General features: G+C 38.1%; 1 protein-coding gene across 7 annotated transcripts in view; it reads right to left on the bottom strand.

Annotated features, from left to right (window-relative positions):
* Positions 1–22412, bottom strand: part of LOC120516269 (echinoderm microtubule-associated protein-like 6) — a 347341-nt gene that overhangs the window by 80475 nt on the left and 244454 nt on the right. For 6 of the 7 annotated variants that reach the window (XM_039737818.1, XM_039737817.1, XM_039737816.1 and 3 more), the window contains exon 27: positions 13879–14005. The exons of the other annotated variant lie outside the window; for it this stretch is intronic. In XM_039737818.1, the coding sequence (XP_039593752.1) occupies positions 13879–14005 (127 nt within the window). The remainder of the gene's footprint in view (positions 1–13878; positions 14006–22412) is intronic. 7 annotated transcript variants of the gene reach the window in all.

The following is a 22412-nucleotide window of genomic DNA, read 5'->3' on the forward strand; positions in this document are numbered from 1 at the left end:
CTAATGTTACATGTTGGAACTTTTAATTTTGGTAATTATTTTCATATGCATCTTTTAATAACCCCTACTTTTTAATGGATCACTACTCCAGTGGCATCAATCTTAGCTTGTACTGGATTCTTGCTGTGTTGGTTTCGCCGCTTATTTGTGCCACCCCACCTCACCCATCTCACCTTTTCCACTGTACTGCGCTGTGTGATGGACGGCCGGCAGCTCATCCCGGCCGACACATCCAGGACACTAGATGGCGTCTTCCCTGCAGCATGGAGATGCCCCGGACCTCGCAGGGCACAATGGGAGATGGAGTTCGGCTTCACAGCCCTGCTGGGTGCCGTGGGTGCCATTGTGTGACGCTGCAGGGAGAAACAGGGATTTTGATTTTCCCTGAAGCCCGGAAGTAATCCCAAGTCACAGGAATGGAAGAACAGAAGTACTTCTGGGCTGAAGAAAAAAATATGTCTTCATTTGACTCGGAAGTGGTATTAAATCACATGGACAGAAGGACAGAAGCACTTCCGGGTCAAGGACTATTTAAAAGACTATGGGAAATCCAGCAAGCTGAGCCAGAGTTGGGAGGTAGTGTGACAGAGATTCTGGGAGAAAAGGAGGATTGATTTATTGAATTGTATTATTGTGTATTGTGGTGGTGGAGGTTCTTTGAAGGCGCAATTTATTTAAGAAGAAAAGAAATGAAAATATTTCTGGTGCTTTTACTTTGTCAGTGGGGTTTGAGGAGCGACAGCGTCCTCTAGTGAAACAGTTGCTTAAGTATGCTCTACTACTGTTGGATAATAGATCATTTCTATCATGCTGAAATACTCTCGTCATGAACTCCTGCATATTAAAAAATTTGTCCAGAGCAAATGGTCAGACTGGAATGTCCTAAAAAAAACTGGTATTGTGCTGCATCTGAAATACTAACATTGTGGATCAGGTCATCGGCAAAGTCTGGCTGTGAATGGAAAGTTCACCAGCAGCATTTGTTCAGGAAAATGTTATCCTACTCCTGGCTTTGGAAATAGGAGTGCCAGTGTACAAAATCTGCAATATGCTAAAATAAACTCTGGTTATGGATCTGTGCACAGCCAACCCTCATTAGCTAATACTGCATTGTTTAACACAAGATCTCTTAATTGCAAAGCAATGGTGCTATCAGAATACATTACAAACTCCAACCTTGATATGCTGTGCTTAGCAGAAACTTGGCAAAAACCAGAGAAATTTATGTCTCTAACGGAGGTGACACCATCTGGATAAGTTTACTTCACACAGGCTTGCAGCTGAAAACAAGTTGGAGGGATTGCAGTAACTGTTAAGGTCTGAGTTAAACATCAAAAGAATCCTAATTGAATGTCCATTGTCTTTACAGTGTCTGGCTCTAAACTAAAAACAAAATCTATCCGAAATAGTTGGACATATTAGTAAACTTAGTAGTTAGCCTCAGTGACACATAATTTTTTTTCTTTTCTTTGAGGAAAGCAGGAACAGAGAGAAACAGGATTGGTGCTCTTTACTACCAACCAAAGTAGAACACGCCGTTAGTTCTCCAATGAGATTATTTTTTTTATTTTTTTTAAAGGGACAGAGAGGGAGGATAAAGGAAGATGGAGTGGAGCGAGGGGGAAGAGGATTAAATGAGAGTGTAAAAAAAAAAAAACGGGGTAAAGAAAGCTAGTACTAAGTTCAAGGGAGAGTGAGCCCTAAAAAAAAGAGAGAGAGAAAGTTTTGTGTGTGTGGGTGTGTATCAATGTTAAAAAATGACAGACGAAGCATTGGATGGCTGTTTTGCAGAAATTTCTTAGCTAAAAGAAACACGAGAAAGGGAATGCAAATTAATCCCGCATCAAGACGAAGCTACCGCCGTTTTCCTAGACAGAGCAGTGAGATTCATGTATTTCACCTCAGATGTAAATATGAAGCTCAGCGAAAGTTCTAGAAGGACATCATGAGTACCTGAAGATTTGCATACTGCATATGACCTCCAACTAAGTGCACCAATGATTTTTAAATGTATTTATTTTATATATATAAATATATATATATATATATATTATAGGCAGTCCCCAGGTTACGTACAAGATAGGGACTATAGGTTTGTTCTTAAGTTGAATTTGTATGTAAGTCGGAACAGGTACATCATTTTAATAAATGCTATTGTTGACCGACTGTAACCAAGTGCTCTGCCAATGAATGATGGAGGTTCATCCCTCTCTGACCATTTTATTATTTCTGCTTTATTTTCCATGGTGATGTTTTTTCTCTTCTTTACTGTATCACAAGCACTTGCATTAGATATGTGTTTCAGAGACATTCTTGAAGGGTGAAGGGTGAAGACAAAAGGTTAAAATGAGCTCTTCTGCACAGCACTGTACACGCTATCACAGCAGGAAGGCACCCATCAACATGTCTGATGTACTGACAAGAAACAACTTTCTGCTATGTGCGTAACAGTACAAGCAGGTTTACTATTGAGAATGACTTGGGGCGGCGAGGGGGGGTTCATCCCTCGCCCACCACACAGTCACCTCCACTACAGTATGCTGCCTGCAGTGTCCACCCACCGAGAACGAACACGGTGCGGCCAAAGGCGGGTAGTGAATTGCCCAACCCCAATTCAACAGGTAGTCATCTGAGGCACACTACAATGCCTCCGTTCAGCCACAACCGGGTCACCGCTTGCAGCTTTACCAGCCGTGTGTGGTGGGCAGGCAGTGAAACGCACCTCTTCGCTCCATTCAAGCTGCGTCCACTCAGGAGCAGTAGCTGTGGTGGCGTAGTGGGCGGGCAGCGAACCATCGTCCTGCACACAAGAGATAGCTGTGGCCCCGATGACTATGGACCGTGGGTCACCGCTTGCTGCCAGGAGCCGCCCAAAGGACACTACACTGCGCGAGTAGTGAAATTGCCCCCCTCCAGTCACCGCTTGCAGCATCCCCAGGCCGAAGATGACGGAGCGGCAGTTACTGAGGCGCATGCGTCGCAGCTGCAGCCTCGTTCGTAAGTCATAGGTCGGATGTCCGTAACGTGAGGACTACCTGTATAGAAATAGTTGATTCAATATACGCTAGAACCCCTGCTGTGCATTTTGTGCATGAAGTTGATGAAGATGATGATGAAATCAGGCCATTGTGAGGGCAAACAAGTCCAACTTTCTTTTAGGAAGATGTATCTAATAAGGTGACCAATAACTGTGTATGTATGAGACACGACTTTGCAAAGTGTAGAGTAAAGAGACAGGCAAATTTAGTATTCACCAGTTTCTTTAAAGTGTACTGTATTGCGTATTAAAAAGTCATTCAAATGTCTACTGTAGTGCTGTCACTTAAACAGGGTAGCATGAAATTCTTACTTGCAAGTCTACACAGTAAACCAACATGTTGCTACAATCAGGAATTACAATGTTTGAGAAAGCACAAATAATGCTTACCTCAGCCTGACTGAAATAAAATACCTTATAATTAAATTTTATTTAGGACTGGCAGACAAAAATTTAAAATGTAATAACAGAAACGAAGTACGAAGTAATCTGAAGGAGAATAATAGAGCTCAACATTTCAGTAGAATAGAATTTTTTAGAATTCAATTATTCCTTCAAAACTCCTTTGTAAGTCTGTACCTGTCACCATTATCAGTAATAAGCCCAATTAACATTTCTAATTGGATACATTTTATATTTTTGTGCTAAAGCTGAAATAATTCTTCAGTAATGAGAATGCTAATCAGAAGTCCTACTCATTCTTTACTAAAAAACTGAAGCCAGTGCACGATCTAACATGATGCCACAGATTATGTGACAATGATAGAGAGAATCATAAACCTTACACGTTACAAGGAGTAAGAGTCCAATGTTGATATGATTTACTGCTGCATTAAAATACACTAACAGCAGGTCAGGTCAGGTTGAGGAACATGCACTGTTACAGCGCTTTTGATGTTTGCGATTATAACATCAAACAACATTACATTTTGCGCTATTAGAAAGAAATGTTACTTTCCGTTATTTCAAAAAAGCTTGTATTTTTGACTGTTTTTTGGTGATTTGCTAAATTTAGTACATAATGCTATTTTTGCAGGTCTGCAAATGTGAGTGGCATTTTCAAATGGCCTCTTTAATGTTAAAGAAAACTGTAAAGCAGAAGGGGCCTGAGTTGCCTCGAAAGCTTACATATTGTAATCTTTTTAGTTAGCCAATAAAAGGGGTCATTTTGCTTGACTTTTCACTACACGGGATAATGCTGAAAGACATTTATACAAGTCCACATTCAACCTGGATGAAATGGGACTGTAAGCTGTAGAAAAGGCATAAGCAAATTGAATATTGTAAAGTATAAGCAGTCTTTATGATCATAACAAAGTCATTCTATTCCACTTAAATTTTTAGACATATACTGTATGTTGCTTATTGTGGCTTGATTGATGGCTACCAATTACTCATATACAGGGTTTGGCAGAAATAACTCCCACATTTCAAAGGGGGATTGAAAAAAAATGCTACGAGGTATCACCAAAAACTTTTTATTTCCCAAACATAGATATAAAAAAGTTTTTTTACTTTAAGTTTTAAAAATGATATCGTCCAAATGGTGGCCTTGACGGCTGATACACATTAGGAGCCGTTCTTGGAAGTTTTCCATCACTCTCACTAGCATGTCAGGTGAAATTCCTTCAATTTCTTCTTGAATAACCTCCTTTAGTTGGTCCAAGGGCCGAGGACTGTTGCCCTTACTCTTTGAACCCACAGCAAAATCTGTTTCCGGTCTGGAACACTTTCATTAGCACGTAAACCGAACCGCGTGCGAAACACCCTCTGCATCGCAGCTACAGATTCGGCATTTTTTGAAAAAAGCCCCCACTACAAAGCCTCGATGCTCACCCGACTACGGTATGGTGACGACTGAAACCTTTATTATGTACCATATCTAACGGAATGGACCGCACCCCTCTACCTGCTTTGGGGACCCCACGGTGATTTTTCAAAATGTGGGAGGTATTTCTGCTGCACCCTGTATAATACATCAGTTTGGATTGTCCCAAATGAACAACATATTGTATAACTCTATAGGAGTTAACAGCATCAAACAATACCACCTGTATAATATTCACCATGAAAATCTTGGTAAGGTTCTAAATGTAAATGATGTTTTCACTACTAGAAATTGAAGAAACAGATTTTAATATCTGCCTGTTTTACAGCTCACTGCAATGACAGGACACAAAGAGGCAAAGGTGAAGGAAAACTTGTGAAGATATAAAATACAACAGATTGCACTGACAGAACTGCTGAAACAAGACAAAAACAGTTAGTTAAAACATTGGTCCTGAAAGAAAAAAGGAGAAATTTGAAAAATCTCTCTATGAAGAGTGCTAGAAAAGTGATTATTTTAATATAAAAAAAACACATGTAATCTTCCTTTAGAATCTAAAATTGTATATAGTTCATTAAAAAAAAAAAAATAGAAAAGCACAGTTTTAATGCATACCATAACATGACTCTCATTCTCAAACCTGCTTAATCCAATTCAGGTTTGGTAGGTGGCAATGGGGGATACACAACCTATCCCATCAGCCCAAGGCATTAAAAACCCTGTTGTTGCAAGGTCCACACACAAAGACATCAACAAGGCCAATTGAGAATAGCCAATTAATGTCACTTGCACTGCTTTGGAAATGTGTGACAAAAAACAGGGTTACCTGGGAAAAAACCCCAAACAATAAAGGAAATAACTTGTATGATTCAAGTTGTAATTTTTATCAATTGTAATATTTTATCAAATGTCTTTAAAAATAACTGAAGCATCTGAGGGAACCCCATGCAGACACAATGAGAATGGGCAAATTTCTCACTAACAGCATCTTAGCAGGGAATCACAAAATGCTCCTGGAAAAAAGAGAAAGTACTAATCTTTACACTCAAGGCGCTCTGCAAAATCTTTAGGTGTGGTATTTCTGCACCTCTTTACAACAATGGAGGATGGATTGCACAGTGTTCTAGGGAAAGGGCTCAGTAAAGCAGAAGAAAGGCAGAAACGGGCAGACAGACAGAAAGAGACAGAGACAAAACTGTGACTTATGATGAAATTGGGCAATATGGTCCTAGAATGCTAGAGGGCATGTTTAAATGTTAGAACTGGCAAATGGAAGGTTATATATCTCCAAATTCACTTCTTAGCATATCTAGGTCCAGAACAGATGTAACAGAAATGTAACTGCATGATTCTTTGAAGTTTCAAGTTCTGAAGCAAATGTATGGCCAATGCAACATATAATGCGATTCTAAAGCTTGGCTACAAATGACCTTTGGTTAGGCTTTAAAGTTGCCAGAGTTCTTCGGAGCATTGAAGTGACCGAGAGGGAACATTAAAATGGTAGCAATAAGTAACAATGAGTGATCATGATGTGGTATTGTTTGGAAAAGTGAGTTAGACAACATAGTAAATACATACATCTGTGTAGTTGGTTTCAAGATCTATTTTTGACATTTGTACTTTAGATGTGTTTCTATTTTGTAGCCATTTACAGGTGACATTGTCACTTCTGCTAATTGGCATTTAAGTGCTAAGGTAACACTTATTTTCAGGGGTATGTGGGTCAAATATGGTGTGCGACATCATGGCAGCTATCTATTTAAGACTGAGCCATGTATCACACGGTGACTGCACTTAGTTTTTCAAAGGAAATGGCTCATCAAAGCTTTAGAGATTTTAACTTTTGTCTGCTTCTAGCTTTTATGACCTTTGTTTATCACTTTCATTTTGGCCTACCTAATGAATATTGCATTTTCTGAATTAGCTTGATTCACTACATTTTTGGGGGCCCCATGAAAACATTTAATCTCATATGAACGGCATTCAAATCATTTGTTCAAGGGATTGCTCAAGGAATATTATATTACAGTGCATCCAGAAAGTATTGACCGCGCATCACTTTTTCCACATTTTGTTATGTCACAGCCTTATTCCAAAATGGATTAAATTCATTTTTTTCCTCAGAATTCTACACACAACACTCCATAATGACAACGTGAAAAAAGTTTACTTGAGATTTTTGCAAATTTATTAAAAATAAAAAAAAATTGAGAAAGGACACATACATAAGTATTCACAGCCTTTGCCATGAAGCTCCAAATTGAGCTCAGGTGCATCCTGTTTCTCCTGATCACTCTTGAGATGTTTCTGCAGCTTAATTGGAGTCCACCTGTGGTAAAGTCAGTTGATTGGACATGATTTGGAAAGGCACACACCTGTCTATAGAAGGTCCCACAGTTGACAGTTCATGTCAGAGCACAAACCAAGCATGAAGTCAAAGGAATTGTCTGTAGACCTCCGAGACAGGATTGTCTTGAGGCAAAAATCTGGGGAAGGTTACATTTCTGCTGCTTTGAAGGTCCCAATGAGCACAGTGGCCTCCATCATCCGTAAGTGGAAGAAGTTCGAAACCACCAGGACTCTTCCTAGAGCTGGCCGGCCATCTAAACTGAGCAATCGGGGGAGAAGGGCCTTAGTCAGGGATGTGACCAAGAACCCGATGGTCACTCTGTCAGAGCTCCAGAGGTCCTCTGTGGAAAGAGGAGAACCTTCCAGAAGGACGACCATCTCTGCAGCAATCCACCAATCAGGCCTGTATGGTAGAGTGGCCAGGCGGAAGCCACTCCTTAGTAAAAGGCATATGGCAGACCACCTGGAGTTTGCCAAAAGGCACCTGAAGGACTCTCAGAGCATGAGAAACAAAATTCTCTGGTCTGATGAGACAAAGATTGAACTCTTTGGTGTGAATGCCAGGCGTCACGTTTGGAGGAAACCAGGCACCGCTCATCACCAGGCCAAAACCATCCCTACAGTGAAGCATGGTGGTGGCAGCATCATGCTGTGGGGGGCAGGAACTGGGAGACTAGTCAGGATAAAGGGAAAGATGACTGCAGCAATGTACAGAGACATCCTGGATGAAAACCTGCTCCAGAGCGCTCTTGACCTCAGACTGGGGCGACGGTTCATCTTTCAGCAGGACAACGACCCTAAGCACACAGCCAAGATAACAAAGGAGTGGCTTCAGGACAACTCTGTGAATGTCCTTGAGTGGCCCAGACTGGAATCCGATTGAACATCTCTGGAGAGATCTTAAAATGGCTGTGCACCGACGCTTCCCATCCAACCTGATGGAGCTTGAGAGGTGCTGCAAAGAGGAATGGGCGAAACTGGCCAAGGATAGGTGTGCCAAGCTTGTGGCATCATATTCAAAAAACCTTGAGGCTGTAATTGCTGCCAAAGGTGCATCGACAAAGTATTGAGCAAAGGCTGTGAATACTCATGTACATGTGATTTCTCAGTTTTTTTATTTTTAATAAATTTACAAAAACCTCAAGTAAACGTTCTTCATGTTGTCATTATGGGGTGTTGTGGTAGAATTCTGAGGAAAAAAATGAATTTAATCCATTTTGGAATAAGGCTGTAACATAACAAAATGTGGAAAAAGTGATGCGCTGTGAATACTTTCCGGATGTACTGTAGATGATACATGAGTTCATTTTTGAAGTCAGCCTTAAATCCTGTTGTCATTCCAAGCATAAAACCTCTCATTTTGTGATGTTTGGACTTTGTAGATTAGATAGATAGATAGATAGATAGATAGATAGATAGATAGATAGACAGATAGATAGATAGATACTTTATTAATCCCAAGGGGAAATTCATATAATAAATCCAAGATAAGACAGATAAACCCTAGACAGACTGCATAGTTCTAGTTTTGTATGTCTCTTGGCACTTTTTCTTTTTCTTGCATTAGTTTTATTCATTAAAAGAACCCTGTTGAGTTGAGACAGCAGATATCATTGGAAATCTTTTTGCAGTAAGGGTTCTACTACATAAAAAAGTTTTATCATTACATTGCATAATGGGATAAGTTCTTATAACTCATACATCCATCTACTGGATTGGATATATTTTCTATTTGTTAAATATATTCAACTTTGAAATCAAAGATGTAAGTAACTTTTATTCAAAAAGATCAAATATTTTCATGCATACAGGGTGGTCCAGATCTAATTATGCAGATCCAGATCGTCTGGATGACTTTGATTTAGGCGGGGACGTTTCCAGTTCAGCGTGAAGACGATTCTTCATGTTGTCAGTTTGCACACTTCTCCATGGTCTGGGATTTTCCGGGTAATTTTCTATGTAATAAACTTAATAAGTTATAGTGTAATGAAAATTGCCTAATTAGATCTGGACCACCCTATATATGGAGCACTTAATTTGTTTTCCATCGAAATCAGCAACAAACACCTGTGTCTGTATAGTTAACTTAATCATCATTATGACTGGTACAAGGAAAATGAATGTTTGGCTTAATAAATTTATATGGTGGCAAGTTGAAAGTCATAAAAATCATTAATTTCTAAACAAACTTATCCAAATTAGGGTTATGAGAATTTTGGGAAAACCAGAATACAATAAATACAGAAAATAATCATGCTAATTAATTGATAAAGCAGTATTTTGCTAGGATTGTTTTTAAATATTTATCAGTGTGCATTTATAAAGGGAAAACAGTAACTTCAACTATTGCCAACAACATTTTAGATTAAATTATTAATTAGAAAGTAATTGTATGAAATATTCTCACATTAATATGTAGGTAATGAGATAAAATACATTTATTTAATAATGACATTTTTTGTTTTTATTTGGCAAATGAACAGTAACTATGCATAACACTACATTTCATATCAAGCATGACTCTTTTAATTTTTTGTCACTTGGATTTTTTTTTTTTTTGCAAAAATCCAGGAGTCAAAGAGCACAAAATTGCAATTTAAATGTATCCAAGGCATTCTGCTTTACTCTTTGAGAAAGACAAGATGTGTGCTATCAATACAAATTACACAAATGCAGGATTTACATTTCAAACGATTAAAAATAGTAGGATGAGACTGAAAAGTACTAAATACCAGAAATTTCCATGACTAATAAAATAATGTTATAAGATAAACATAGAAATAATACAGTTCGTGTTAAATGAAAAGTATGCATGCTTGTGTGCATGACCAATAACAAAAGCCATTCAGAGGTTGTATAGGAGAATTTAGATGATAAGGGGAGCTTTTAATGGTTATATACTGGTGATATGACATATTTAATGGTTATACTGGTGATATGCCATATAACATGCACACTTATAGAATATAAAGCAATATTACACGATTTATTTATCTAAATGGACATGGATTGTTGGTTCATGTTACTCCCTTTTTTGCATGCAAAGGCCATATTGTATAAACTCAAGCATCTTATACAAAAGATAAAACTATGTAAATTAATTTTCCACTGAATATTTGTGCTTAATTGAGTTACTAATTTCTTGCTACTTATTTCATAAAATGTTTCCATCAAATATGATCTCACACAAAATTATACACAGTGGTGAACTACTGTATCCTTAACATTCAACAAGTATAAGAAACTACTGATATACAATACATAGAAACAGCTTAAATGTGATGTACATTACGCAAGTATTGTTACATTACATTCATTCTCACTATAAAGTCAATACACTACTCGGCAAAATATTCAACTGTATTCAAACTAATAAAAAATCTTTAAATATTTTTGTTGCACTTTAATACGTTGAAACTTAATGAGAAGCTTGAATCATCAGTAATGAGCTAATATTTAATATGGGTGCAGGATTATCATAAAATTCATAATTAACAATTACTGCCTTTGATATTGCTATTACGATCATTAATTTTGAATAACAGAACTAAATCAAAACATGTATTTTCTGTTGCTCACTGCATATAGTGTATGCTGTATACCCACAGAACAGCAGAACCAGCATTTAGCAGCTTTCTAGGGAATCATATAAAAAACTGTTAATGTGGAACTGTTAAATGCTGGATTCGTTGAAAACCTAGTGTGTGAAGCGGTCCAGAATCTCTTCCAATTTCAACATGGAGTGGCACCAACTGATTGATCCCTGACAACCCCACCCTTCTACAATCATTGCCATTTTAATACATTGACAACCGCATCTAAGTTTCACCATACCTACACCTTTTGTTATCATAACAGAACTGGCACCTCTTCAGGGATCTTCATGGAGACCACGCCGCTCTTCAACTTTACCACCATTGTATCACAACAATCTACCTTTCACCATATCCCACACCTGTGCTTAGCATGCCAAGCAGTACCGGCTCCTCTTTGTAAATCTTCACGGTACAACCCCAAACCCCAAACAAATTGGATGACATGTCACTGTATCATCATAAATAGAGTTCCACCAGAAGTTTGGCTTATCTTCAAACCCTAAAAAATTAAACATTTTCAAATCAAATCAAAAGAAGAGCACCATTGTCTAAATATATGCAACATATAACTGCCCATGGTTGGATTTTGTTTCTTTTTCTCTATTAAATAAAACGACTTTTTCGAATGTTTACCTCTGTGATTTGTTAATTGTCTTTGCAAAAGCTATTCTAACCAGAAACGGTTAATGTTTTAATACGAATGGCATATCCAGATCTCCTTTGTTGTCTAATGTTATCTCTGGAAGATGTACTACATTACCTTTCTTAGATACATTCTTCTTTCTACAGTAATTTGTGCGGTGGAAGACCAGATGGTGTTAACGGTTGTAGATATTCTTCATGATATTGTAAGTTCTTGTTTTTATCTTCCGCACGATCACCACCAATTGTTTCAGCATAGTCTATTCCACTTTGCCATGTAACCATTCGACATTTTTGGATGCATTTAACCAATTTGATGTGTAACCGATCAACATTTTTCGCATTAATTTGTCCGATTTCTTTGTTTCTTGGTGCTAGGATTGCCCGTGTACTCATTTTTTATGTTGATAACCCTTTGTGATGAAATTCTTCAATAATATTTGGACATAATACGTCTTCTTTAATTGAGAACTTAAAGTGAAGAAAACGTTAAAATGTATAAGAGCTGAGAGCGCAGGAAGTGTGTCTGACAAAAGCATTCACACGAATGAGAGTTGAGAGGACTGTGGTCTTGTTTGAAAATGTTTCAGAGGAGGGAGTGACTTGAAAAAATCTCAAGGCCAAAGTCTCATCTCACGGGACTTGGAAAAAATTTGTCTTCTAAAAAGTCTTGTCGCATCAAAGGATTTTTTTATATAAAAGAGAGATGTCTTGCAATAGTTAATGCAGCTTATACAGCCAAAGCTGTGGTGTTTGGTACAATTAGTAACAGCAACAACGTTCGCTATGTTATTTGTAATCAAGCAAATTCGGTGCTATTGTTGAGAAAAGTCTGCTGTTTGCAAGTATTTGCTTTTCAGTGTAAATCCCTCATCAATATGATGAACTATTACTCTCAGGCATGCTTTGTTAGTCGCAGTCAACCACAAATCTGTGTCATCTGTTTCATTTCCATTTAATCCCATTTGAAAAAAAGTAAGGGCAACGCAACCTTGAAAAACTTATATTGCGGATGTTGATCATTTTTGAAAACCTTCATTGAGCACAGTTATGATCGGACCCTCATACTTTGACACATAAAATGCAAAATAATAGATGTGAACTGATTCTAGAGGTAAATAATCAGAGAAAGCATTCCAGCTTCAGTTACCATGAGAGAAGATGTAAACTGCTGATAAAAGCCAGAAAGCAGCTTAAATGTATTTCAGTGTGCAGATCTTCATGTAGTGAAGTATACATTCTGTACATTAAGGACCATTATTGCAGCTTGATATGTGTTTTTTTTTTTGGAATTCCCTTTGCAAATCATTCACTAAGTGTTTATGGCGAACTAACATAAAATACTGGACTTTTTGTTGCCATTTGAAAACATATTTTTGAGAATACATGCAATAGTACTATTAGTATTAACTCTGGCAGGCTCTAAAACTCCACAAGTAAAAAAAGTAGAATACAAACTGAATATAAGTAATATAGTTTCAAGAGTTATCCAATGTAAATAAACTGGTTGTGTATATATATATAATTCCAATTGTATTTTCATCTTATTTCTTTTCACTGCATGTGGTTTCATTCCTCTTTTGCAGGTAAAAGTCAAGCATAAATCAAATAATTCTTTACACATTAAATTAAACTACAACAGTCATATTCACCCAAACCCATTGATATGTAACTCTTAAATGAAGGAGATCCAATCTATTTATCTTTTTTACCTGCAGAGTAAATATGAGGCTACCCAGGAAAAGCTAATAATACTTGATAATAAATACGCATGACTTTGTAGAAACCGAAGTAAAATAAGACCTGTGTGATACAAGATTACAGGAGAATAAATTTATATTTTCCATACGATATCAAATTCTGGAAAGTTTTATAATGTTTTTAAAGTCCAAAACCATAAAGTCTATTGCAGTTCTAAAGAAATCAAATGGTATTTGCAAAATACAGAATTCAATCACTGCTACATAGTTTACGATTTTTTGAGAGTTGTACCCCCCAAAAAAACAGTTGTATTACAATTAAAAAAGAATTTAAAAAAATTAATCAAAACTGCCAAAGGTTAACCTCCTAATATTTTAACCTTTGGTATATATTTAAAGTATGCAGCTCTTTCACATGCGTAATTATTGTAGTTTCTTTCCGTGAGATACTAAGAGTCTGTAAAAGTGTCTTTCCTTATTGTTAAAGGACCTCTTAAAACTTCCTTATTTAAGGAAATCAGAAAGACCTGGAGAACTGAAGTTTATCCCTGTGTTTGGCCATTGCTGCAAAAAAGAACTGAAACATCCCTAGATGAAGAAGACATTAATGGAACAGACACAAAAATGAGAATGCATGGTACAGTTAGCAGTTAATAAAACATAGAAAATGGTATGCTCGGAAACCAGATAATTACAAATGGAAAAAATGAAAAATCAGGGGTGTACCTTTCTTCCATTGAGACTTCTTTCTGTTGTTGGTGAGGTTTTGTACCTGACATCTCTCTGATGCTAACTGCATAGATCTTGGTTGTGTAATCAATTGATTTTTCTCTTGCAACATCACTGTCATATCCTGTGGATACAGCAGCGTAAACAAAATGTTGACTCACATGTGAACTCAATTTATCCCCTTCAAATTAAAGAATGTTTGTGTGAAATTAAAAATTTGTCTAAAATAAACATTTCCAAAAGTTCTAAATGCTTTCCAGCTTCCATCATTTAACAGCAACTATTGCAAAGAATCAGACTCTTTGGACAATAAAAACCTACAGCTACTCCCAATTCAGAAATCAGTAGAAATATCAGTCACTGTATTGACATACAATCAAACTAATGTTTACATTAACAGAAGAAATTTCATAACTTACTTATTCTAAAGCTTACACAAATTAAAAAGGATGAGCTGCAGCTGCCCATGAAGGTAAAAAGCATGCAGTATGAGTATTGTCTAATGTGAAAAACTTAAAACTAAATGGTTCCCAGTTACATACACTTCTGACACACTGTGTGACCCACAAAATGTCACTTAAACTGCCCGTACTCTCAAACTAAAAATAAAAATGCAATGAACTGCACTGTATCTAGCTGTTGCCAAGTCGGTAAGTAAATAATAATAATAATAATATTGATTTCATGTCCATGTGGGAATATAATATAGAGGCAGAATAGTATTTCATTGGTGATATGAGACAGATGCACCACAGAAAATATGAACAAAAGAAAATATGGGTGCCCAGAGAAGAGAGATGTTTTGGACACTGCAACATGATAAAAGTGACATTAGAAATGGTTACTATTCTGTATAATGAAATATGAAATAAATGCATTTTAAACTAAGGAAACCAGGTGAAATGATATCCTCACAGACATAATACAACTTGCTAAGAAGAATGTATTGTTATCTTACAGAAGCCTATTACATATTTCAATGGGGTACACCGCTAAAAGTGACACAATCAAGGTGGCAAAGGGTAACAGAGATTCCCACGTGCCACTTTTGAACTGTTAGACTCCCCCTAGAATGAAAGGAAGGCCCTATACATGCCAGCATGGGAAGGCAATGCAATTATGGGGCTGGTGAACCCTACACTTAAGGCTGGTATCCCAGGATGTGAAATCCCCACGGGTTTCATGGTACTGGTATCTGAGTGACAATGGAGTCCTGGAAGGAACATTATTGCACAGATGACTCTGCAGATACTAGTGTGCTTGACCCTCCAGTAAGAGGCAAAGCCCATAGAGGGCTGACTAGGGACATAAGGTGTCCTGGATGATGTGGTGCCTAGGTATAACGGTGGGTAACACTCACAGGAGGCAAGTACTTTTCAGTTTTGATGGTAAGCAGTATGATAGGAAATGATCCCTAAATTGGAAATATGCCTGAATGTAGATACTCATGAAACATTAGTTTCCGGGAGAAATGTCTGCAAAATCATCAGTTCATGATGGCAAATCAGAGAAAAAAGGAATGAAAAATCATAGCTGTGGTTTTGAGTACATTATCACTGCCTTCTGTATATAAACACCAATGGATAGTGAGATATGGATGGTTTTGGTGCAAAACATTAGTTTGGCAGTTTCAGAATGCTGAAATGAACACCAACTTCCTATGACATACCACTCGGAAGCACTCTTTTAGAAAAATATTCGCTAGAGGCAGTCCATGTTTTTTGACAGAATTTGCAATTGCAATTTTCTAAATAATGCCTATGAAACACAAAAAAATTATTGTGAATACTATAAAACGTTAGAAAAAAATAGAATACTGCTGAAAATACATTGGATTCTAGTGGGTAATTATTTCAATGTAGAATGTGGAAAATATTCGAACGGAGGAGCACTTTAATGCACCCTCCACAGACCTCTACTTGTCCTAAATATTTTTCCTGTTTTACAGACATATAAAGGAGAAGAAGCAGACAGGAAAGACAGATAAACTATAGAAAAGGAAGCAATTTGGAGTTAAGAAATGGAGGAGCTAGAAAAGCAGGCAGCCGATAGTAACTAAGGAGTGTGTTATAAGCCCCTGTGAGGCTTTCTTTTGTACTGCTGTTTTACTCTCCTTCTTATGATTTGTGAGCCATAACATAAAATAAATGGAATATTTGAAAAGTAGCTGAGTGTAAAATAGGAAGTATTGCACTGTGATTGAGTGGTCTCTGGACATGGAGAAAGGAGTCTAAATAATGTAGATTTTCATTTTAATATAACAATTGTGTAATAGGGTGTGGAGGTTGGCTGGGACGCCTCCACTCTGGAATGTTACCTCCCCCGGAATGCTAGATGGCAGCCCCCCTGGGTTGCAGCGGTGCCTCAGACTCCTGCAGGGCTTCATGGGAGTGGGAATTTGCTGATGCCCTGTCGAGATCCGTGGGCACCATGAGAGCAGCTCTTCCACCACACCCAGAAGTGCTATCGGAAGTATGTCAACGAGCACCTGGAGCACTCCTGGGTGACCTATATAAGGGGCCGGCAAGAAGTATTCCAGGAGCCGGAGTCGGGAGGGAGGAGACAGAGCTTGTCAGAGGAGGAGTGAGGGCAACAAAAGAGTAGAAGAAGGAGAAAGAAAGGGACGGAGTGGTTGCTAGAAGGACATTGTGAGGTGCTGTGTACTCTGAAGAAACTATTAAACGTGTGTGTTTATGGACATCTGGGGCCTCATGTGTAAACGGTGCGTACGCACAGAAATGTTGCGTAAGAACTTTTCCACGTTCAAATCGCGATGTATAAAACTTACACTTGGCGTAAATGTCGTACGCAAGTTCTCCGCTCGGTTTTGCAGACTGGAGGCACCCAGCGTCAAAGCAGTGCTACTGTTCCTGTGTGGTTACACCTTATTTTCCTGACGCGGCTTTATAAATACACTGAAACTAACCGCATATTGTTTATTAGTGTAACGCATCTGATTGTAATTAACTCATAACAATATAATGGTCCAGGGAACAGCCATAGTATTCCAAATACCATAACTGCTTTAGCGTTGTTACTCTCACTGCACCTTCTTCTTCTTCTTCATCTTTCAGCTGCTCCCGTTAGAAGTTGCCACAGCGGATCATCTTTTTCCATATTACTCTCACTGCACCACTCGGAGTATTTATATCACTGTATCTGAGTGTGAATCACAGCAGCAGCTGATCGGAAAGAAAATTATCGGTATACAGCTTCAAGCACACGCTACCTCAGACACGGCAAAACGTTTTAAAGCCTTTCCTGTACGGACCTCGCGGTTCAGAAACAGTTTCATCCCAAAAACTTTAAATGCACTCAATCAATTGCACCTTGTAGGACTGTTTGTACTTATAAGTACAATCACCCCACTGTAAACTTGCATTACAGTTATAATATCGCACAACCTGAGCCACTTTATAAAGTGCGTATTTACATATGATGACGATATCATTTTTAAGGTGAAATGCAGCAAAATATGTTTATTAAATTATACAGATAAAACTTTAACTTCATTTAAATAATCTATATTCTTCACTGGGAGTGTCGTGAAGGATAGGATAATTAAACATGTACTACGAAGATATTTCAATGTTCCTTAAACGTTTTGAAGAATCGGCGCTAAGCTTACAGATGGCTTAACGTCTATTACAGAGCTGATTGTGTGGCGATCGGGTATTTGGGGAAAGAAAAGCACTGACTGTAGTGACGGCTACGCCAACATATATTGAATATAAAACAGAAAGAGAAAATAACAACACAGCTAAAAACGCAACAACAAATTTCGGCAAAAGTTAAATGCTTGTGTCATGAGCACAAGGCGGCTATGCAGTGTCTGCAACGGACGTGGCCATCCACCGTGCATAAGCTACTTTACTGACATTGGCGGGCGAAGGAGCCACCGATTCTTCCTCTGCCCAGTGCCACCATAAGCCTAGAGCCGCCCCTGAGTACTGCTGCAATAAATTATTTCATCGAAGTGAAACACATGTTTAATAACGTGCTTTAACTCCTATCATCATGAAAATGATATCACGTATACATCTCAGTATTTTAGTTATTCAGAGAGCTGTAATATCACAAATGTAATGGACTCTGTGCCCAGTTGGAGGAAGAGAGCCGGTTTAAGAAGCAAGTAGTGATTCACACACACAGAGCACATAGAAGATCAAATACAAAACAAAGCATTTAACGTGCTACTTTAATGAGAAACTGGTTAATTAAATGATTTTAAGATAAAGTTTATGATGTTCTACTTTAATGACAAAATAAACTACGTGATTAAAGTGGAAATGTCGAGATTAAAGTTGACATTTCGTGCTTTTTCCTCACTGTGTGCCTTTTTTCTCTGTACCCTAATAAGCTTTCATATGACACTCAGACAGTGGGCTACAACTCGGCTTTTCACGGCGACTTTGATATGTGACTTCTTTTTTATTTCCGGCACTGTGCGATTTTGTGAATGTGAGCTTTCAAGTTTCTCCAACACGCTATGTCACTTGATCAACTTCATTTTGTTGATTATACCACGGTTTATTTGAACAAATAGTATGTTTTTCCTTTGCCTCCACTTGGTATTCGCTGAAATTCTTATATTTTCCCCCGTGCTTTTCCCATTGTCTTTTCAAAGAAGGCTGCGCTTAAGCGAGATTTATATTGATTTGCATATTCAAAGAGGTGTAATTCTGGGAGGAGTAGGGGCGTTACATAAAGCGCGTGCATGAGCGTTAGTTTTCACGCTGATCGGGATTTATGTAACGGAAGAACGTGGAAATTGGAGTACGCACAGATTCCTGCATCTGGATTTTTCTGTGCGTAAGCACATTTCGGCTTTTGTGCTTACGCCATGTTATAGTGCGAGTTCTACGCACGGCGTTATACATGAGGCCCCTGGTGTTTGACTGTTTGTGTTCAGGGATGAACCTCCACAAGGGTTTATATAAAACTAGTAGTTGGATAATCACAAAACACGTAATCAATAAAAAATACACATAATCTCTAAAAGACACCAGCATCTTTTCAAGCAAATTGGTCTGTGATGGTAGCAATTAATTAGAGCCTGTCTTGCAAACTTAGGTTGAACATGATGTTCTTCGCTGTTAATGAATCAGCCCTAAAGCTTCTAGGGTTAGATTATTTGATCATCAATGCTTTTGTGAGGATTTACTTTGACCAATTTGTTTGAGGGACACATAACCGGTGAGATAATTTTTAAAATAGTTTAGCACTCTTCAAAGAGAATGGGTTGGATTTGTTCTGGACTAATACACTAGTAACAGATGGTGCTTCTGTGATAATGGGCAGGGAACACGGCCCATCTTTTAGCCTGGCATTTATGGATTCAAATCTGAATTCACTACATTGCCATATACATCAAAGTGTGCTGTATGTGAAACTTATTACTGATTTAAACATGACCAAAGGCTCTGTCACGGCAATATTATTGACTTTATTCATTCTAATCCTTTTTTACAGAACTGCCTACTTTAGCATTTATTGACAGATATCAACTGAATATAACAATGTGCTTATTCATGAATACCGTGATGGACGGCCAGCAGCTCAATCCGGCCAGGACGCCCAAAGAATGGAAGGACTGGGGAAGGCAGCTACTTTGGGACACTGCCTCCCCCAGGGTGCTAGATGGTGACTTCCCAGCAGCATTGTGGTGCCCCAGATTCCCGCAAGGCACCATGGGATCTAGAGTTCAGCTTAACAGCCCTGCTGGGTACTGTGGGTGCCACCAGGAGACGCTGCAAGGAGACCTGGTAGTTTTTACTGTGTACATAGCCCTGAACTACTCTAAAGTCACAGGAACAGAAGCCCCCGGAAGAAAAAGCAAGTTCTCCATCTAACATGGAAGGACAGAAGCACTTCTGGGTCAAGGACTATATAAAGGACTGCTGTGAACCCATCAAGCGAGCTGGACTTGGGAAGTGTGGATGAGAGAATTGTGATTATTATTGAGAACTGCGTTTGCCGAATTGCCCTTTTATTGTGGCTGGGGTGCTTGAAGGCACTATTCCTAGAAGAAAAATAATGATATATCTTCTTGGTGCTTTTAACCTGTGTCCTGCGCGTCTGTCTGTTGAGTTTAAAGGGGCAACAGCGACCTCCAGCACCCGCAATACATTTATTGAAAAACAAAGAATATGCCATGAAATGTTTGGGGACAAAATTCTTGTCTTTCCCCGTACTTGTAAACAGAAAAAAGAAGACACTTGACAATCTCTATTGCAGAACAAGTTTCCCAATTTTGATTGTTTCTTGACAGTTATTTTCTATCACTTGAATCAACTTCACATAAATTATAAGGTACAGTGATCCCTCGCTATATTGCGCTTCGACTTTCGTGGCTTCACTCATCGTGGATTTTAAATGTAAGCACATCTAAATATATATCACGGATTTTTCGCTGGTTCGCGGATTTCTGCGGACAATGGGTCTTTTAATTTAAAGTACATGCTTCCTCAGTTTGTTTGCCCAGTTGATTTCATACAAGGGACGCTATTGGCGGATGGCTTAGAAGCTACCCAATCAGAGCATGTATTACATATTAACTAAAACTCCTCAATGATATAAGATATGCTTCCCGCGCGGTGCTTGATTGTTTGCTTTTCTCTGTCCCTCTCACTCTCTCTGCCTGACGGAGGGGGTGTGAGCAGAGGGGCTGTTTGCACAGAAGCGGTTTGCCTAGAAGATACGGACGCTCCTCTACAAAATGCCACTTTATCGCGGTGCTTCGGCATACTTAAAAGCCCAAAAGCACGTATTGATTTTTTCATTGTTTGCTTTTCTCTCGCTCTTTCTCTCTCTCTCTGACATTCTCTGTTCCTGACACGCATTCTTTGAAGAGGAAGATATGTTTGCATTCTTTTAATTGTGAGAAAGATCTGTCATCTCTGTCTTGTCATGGAGCACAGTTTAAACTTTTGACTAAAGGGTGTTATTTCATTTCCTAAGGCTCTAATAATGTTAACAGTGTGGGAGAGTTTATAAGGGTTAAAATATATAAAAATAACCATACAAACATATGGTTTCTACTTCGCGGATTTTCACCTATCGCGGGGGGTTCTGGAACGCAATCCCCGCGATCGAGGAGGGATTACTGTACAGATTTAACTATCTCCCATCTTAGTCCTCTTTCTGCTAATGCATTTCCTGGAAAAGTGGTTCACTTCCACATCAGGGACAATTTTTGACCTTAACTTCACAAACACAAATCACAGTGGAGATGACGGTCTTTTAGAGGAGCTGAATACTAATCGTGGCTCGCACTTTGATAACTTTACAAATTTCATCACTTTGGTGAGGGTGGTGAAGTACCTTATTATAGGGGATGATACAGAAGAGTATGTACTAAAAGCAAAATAGCTCGTAATGCTGTAGGTTGAGGTATTTTTACAAATGAAACTCTGCTGGAACTCACTTACATTCAGTAATCAGATGACCTGCAATGACTGAAAAGTTGCAGATAAACTAAATCATTTAGAAGAAATTACCTCGCTCAAGAAGGTGTGTGCTGTTGATCTTAACATTGTTCAGCTCAGCATATGCATGCAAGTCAGCATCCTCACATATAAATGCTATTAAGACAAGTAATTACACATCCATCTCTGGCCAGCATCTGCATTGCTGTCTGCAAATTGACCAAACAGGCAATTTAGGTGCCTGGCTTCAAAATTATTAGTTTAAAAAATCATTTTTCTCATTAGATTATAGATGCACCAAATGTTATCAAGATGTGACCTGTTAAGGAAAAATGAGTGAAATGTATGTGTGCATCCATCTAATCTAATGTGTAAATGAGTTATGTGCCTTGATAGAATGCTATATGGTAAGAGATGCATACTTTACAGATTTGTGATATAAATAAATTGTTTGCATGAAAGTCATTTTACAGATGAGAAGGTGAACTTTGAGATGAATATGAGGAAAATGAAAAATGCTGACTGACAGTAAGTACAAAATCTCTTTTATGTAATTTCTAATGATTTAACCCCTTTGAAATTACAAAAGAAACTAAAATACTGAAAAGAAAAGTTATATTTTTATTTGTTTTCTTGAAAAGAAAAAGTGTGGCTGCTTGACTAGTAGCATTTCAACAATCTGCCCCCACTCAGAATTAATTGAAGAGCTCTGTCCCTGACCTTTAAAAACACAAATCCACCTTCCTATTATAGCAAACCCAGGTATATTCTTGCATCTGGAGTCCTAAAGGACAACTTATATGTTTTTAGGGTATTCATAATTCCATCACTCACCAACTAGTTGCAACTGACATATAGATAAATAAAAATTCTGGTAAATAGAACAGAAATAAATTAACCAAAACTTTATAAAAGTGGAGGTTCCCATTATTGCATAAACACCACATTCAAGCATACAATTTACAAAGTGAAAACCAGTCAAGTGAACAGTGGGCTCATATGTGGCACTTAGTTTCATTAAACAGTTTGCTACAGAAGAATATACTACAAACATTAGATTGTCTTTAAAAATGTAGTTTGAACAAGTAGCACATGAACAAGAAA

Source organism: Polypterus senegalus, chromosome 16 (assembly GCF_016835505.1).
Source record: "Polypterus senegalus isolate Bchr_013 chromosome 16, ASM1683550v1, whole genome shotgun sequence".
Taxonomy (NCBI): Eukaryota; Metazoa; Chordata; class Cladistia; order Polypteriformes; family Polypteridae; genus Polypterus; species Polypterus senegalus.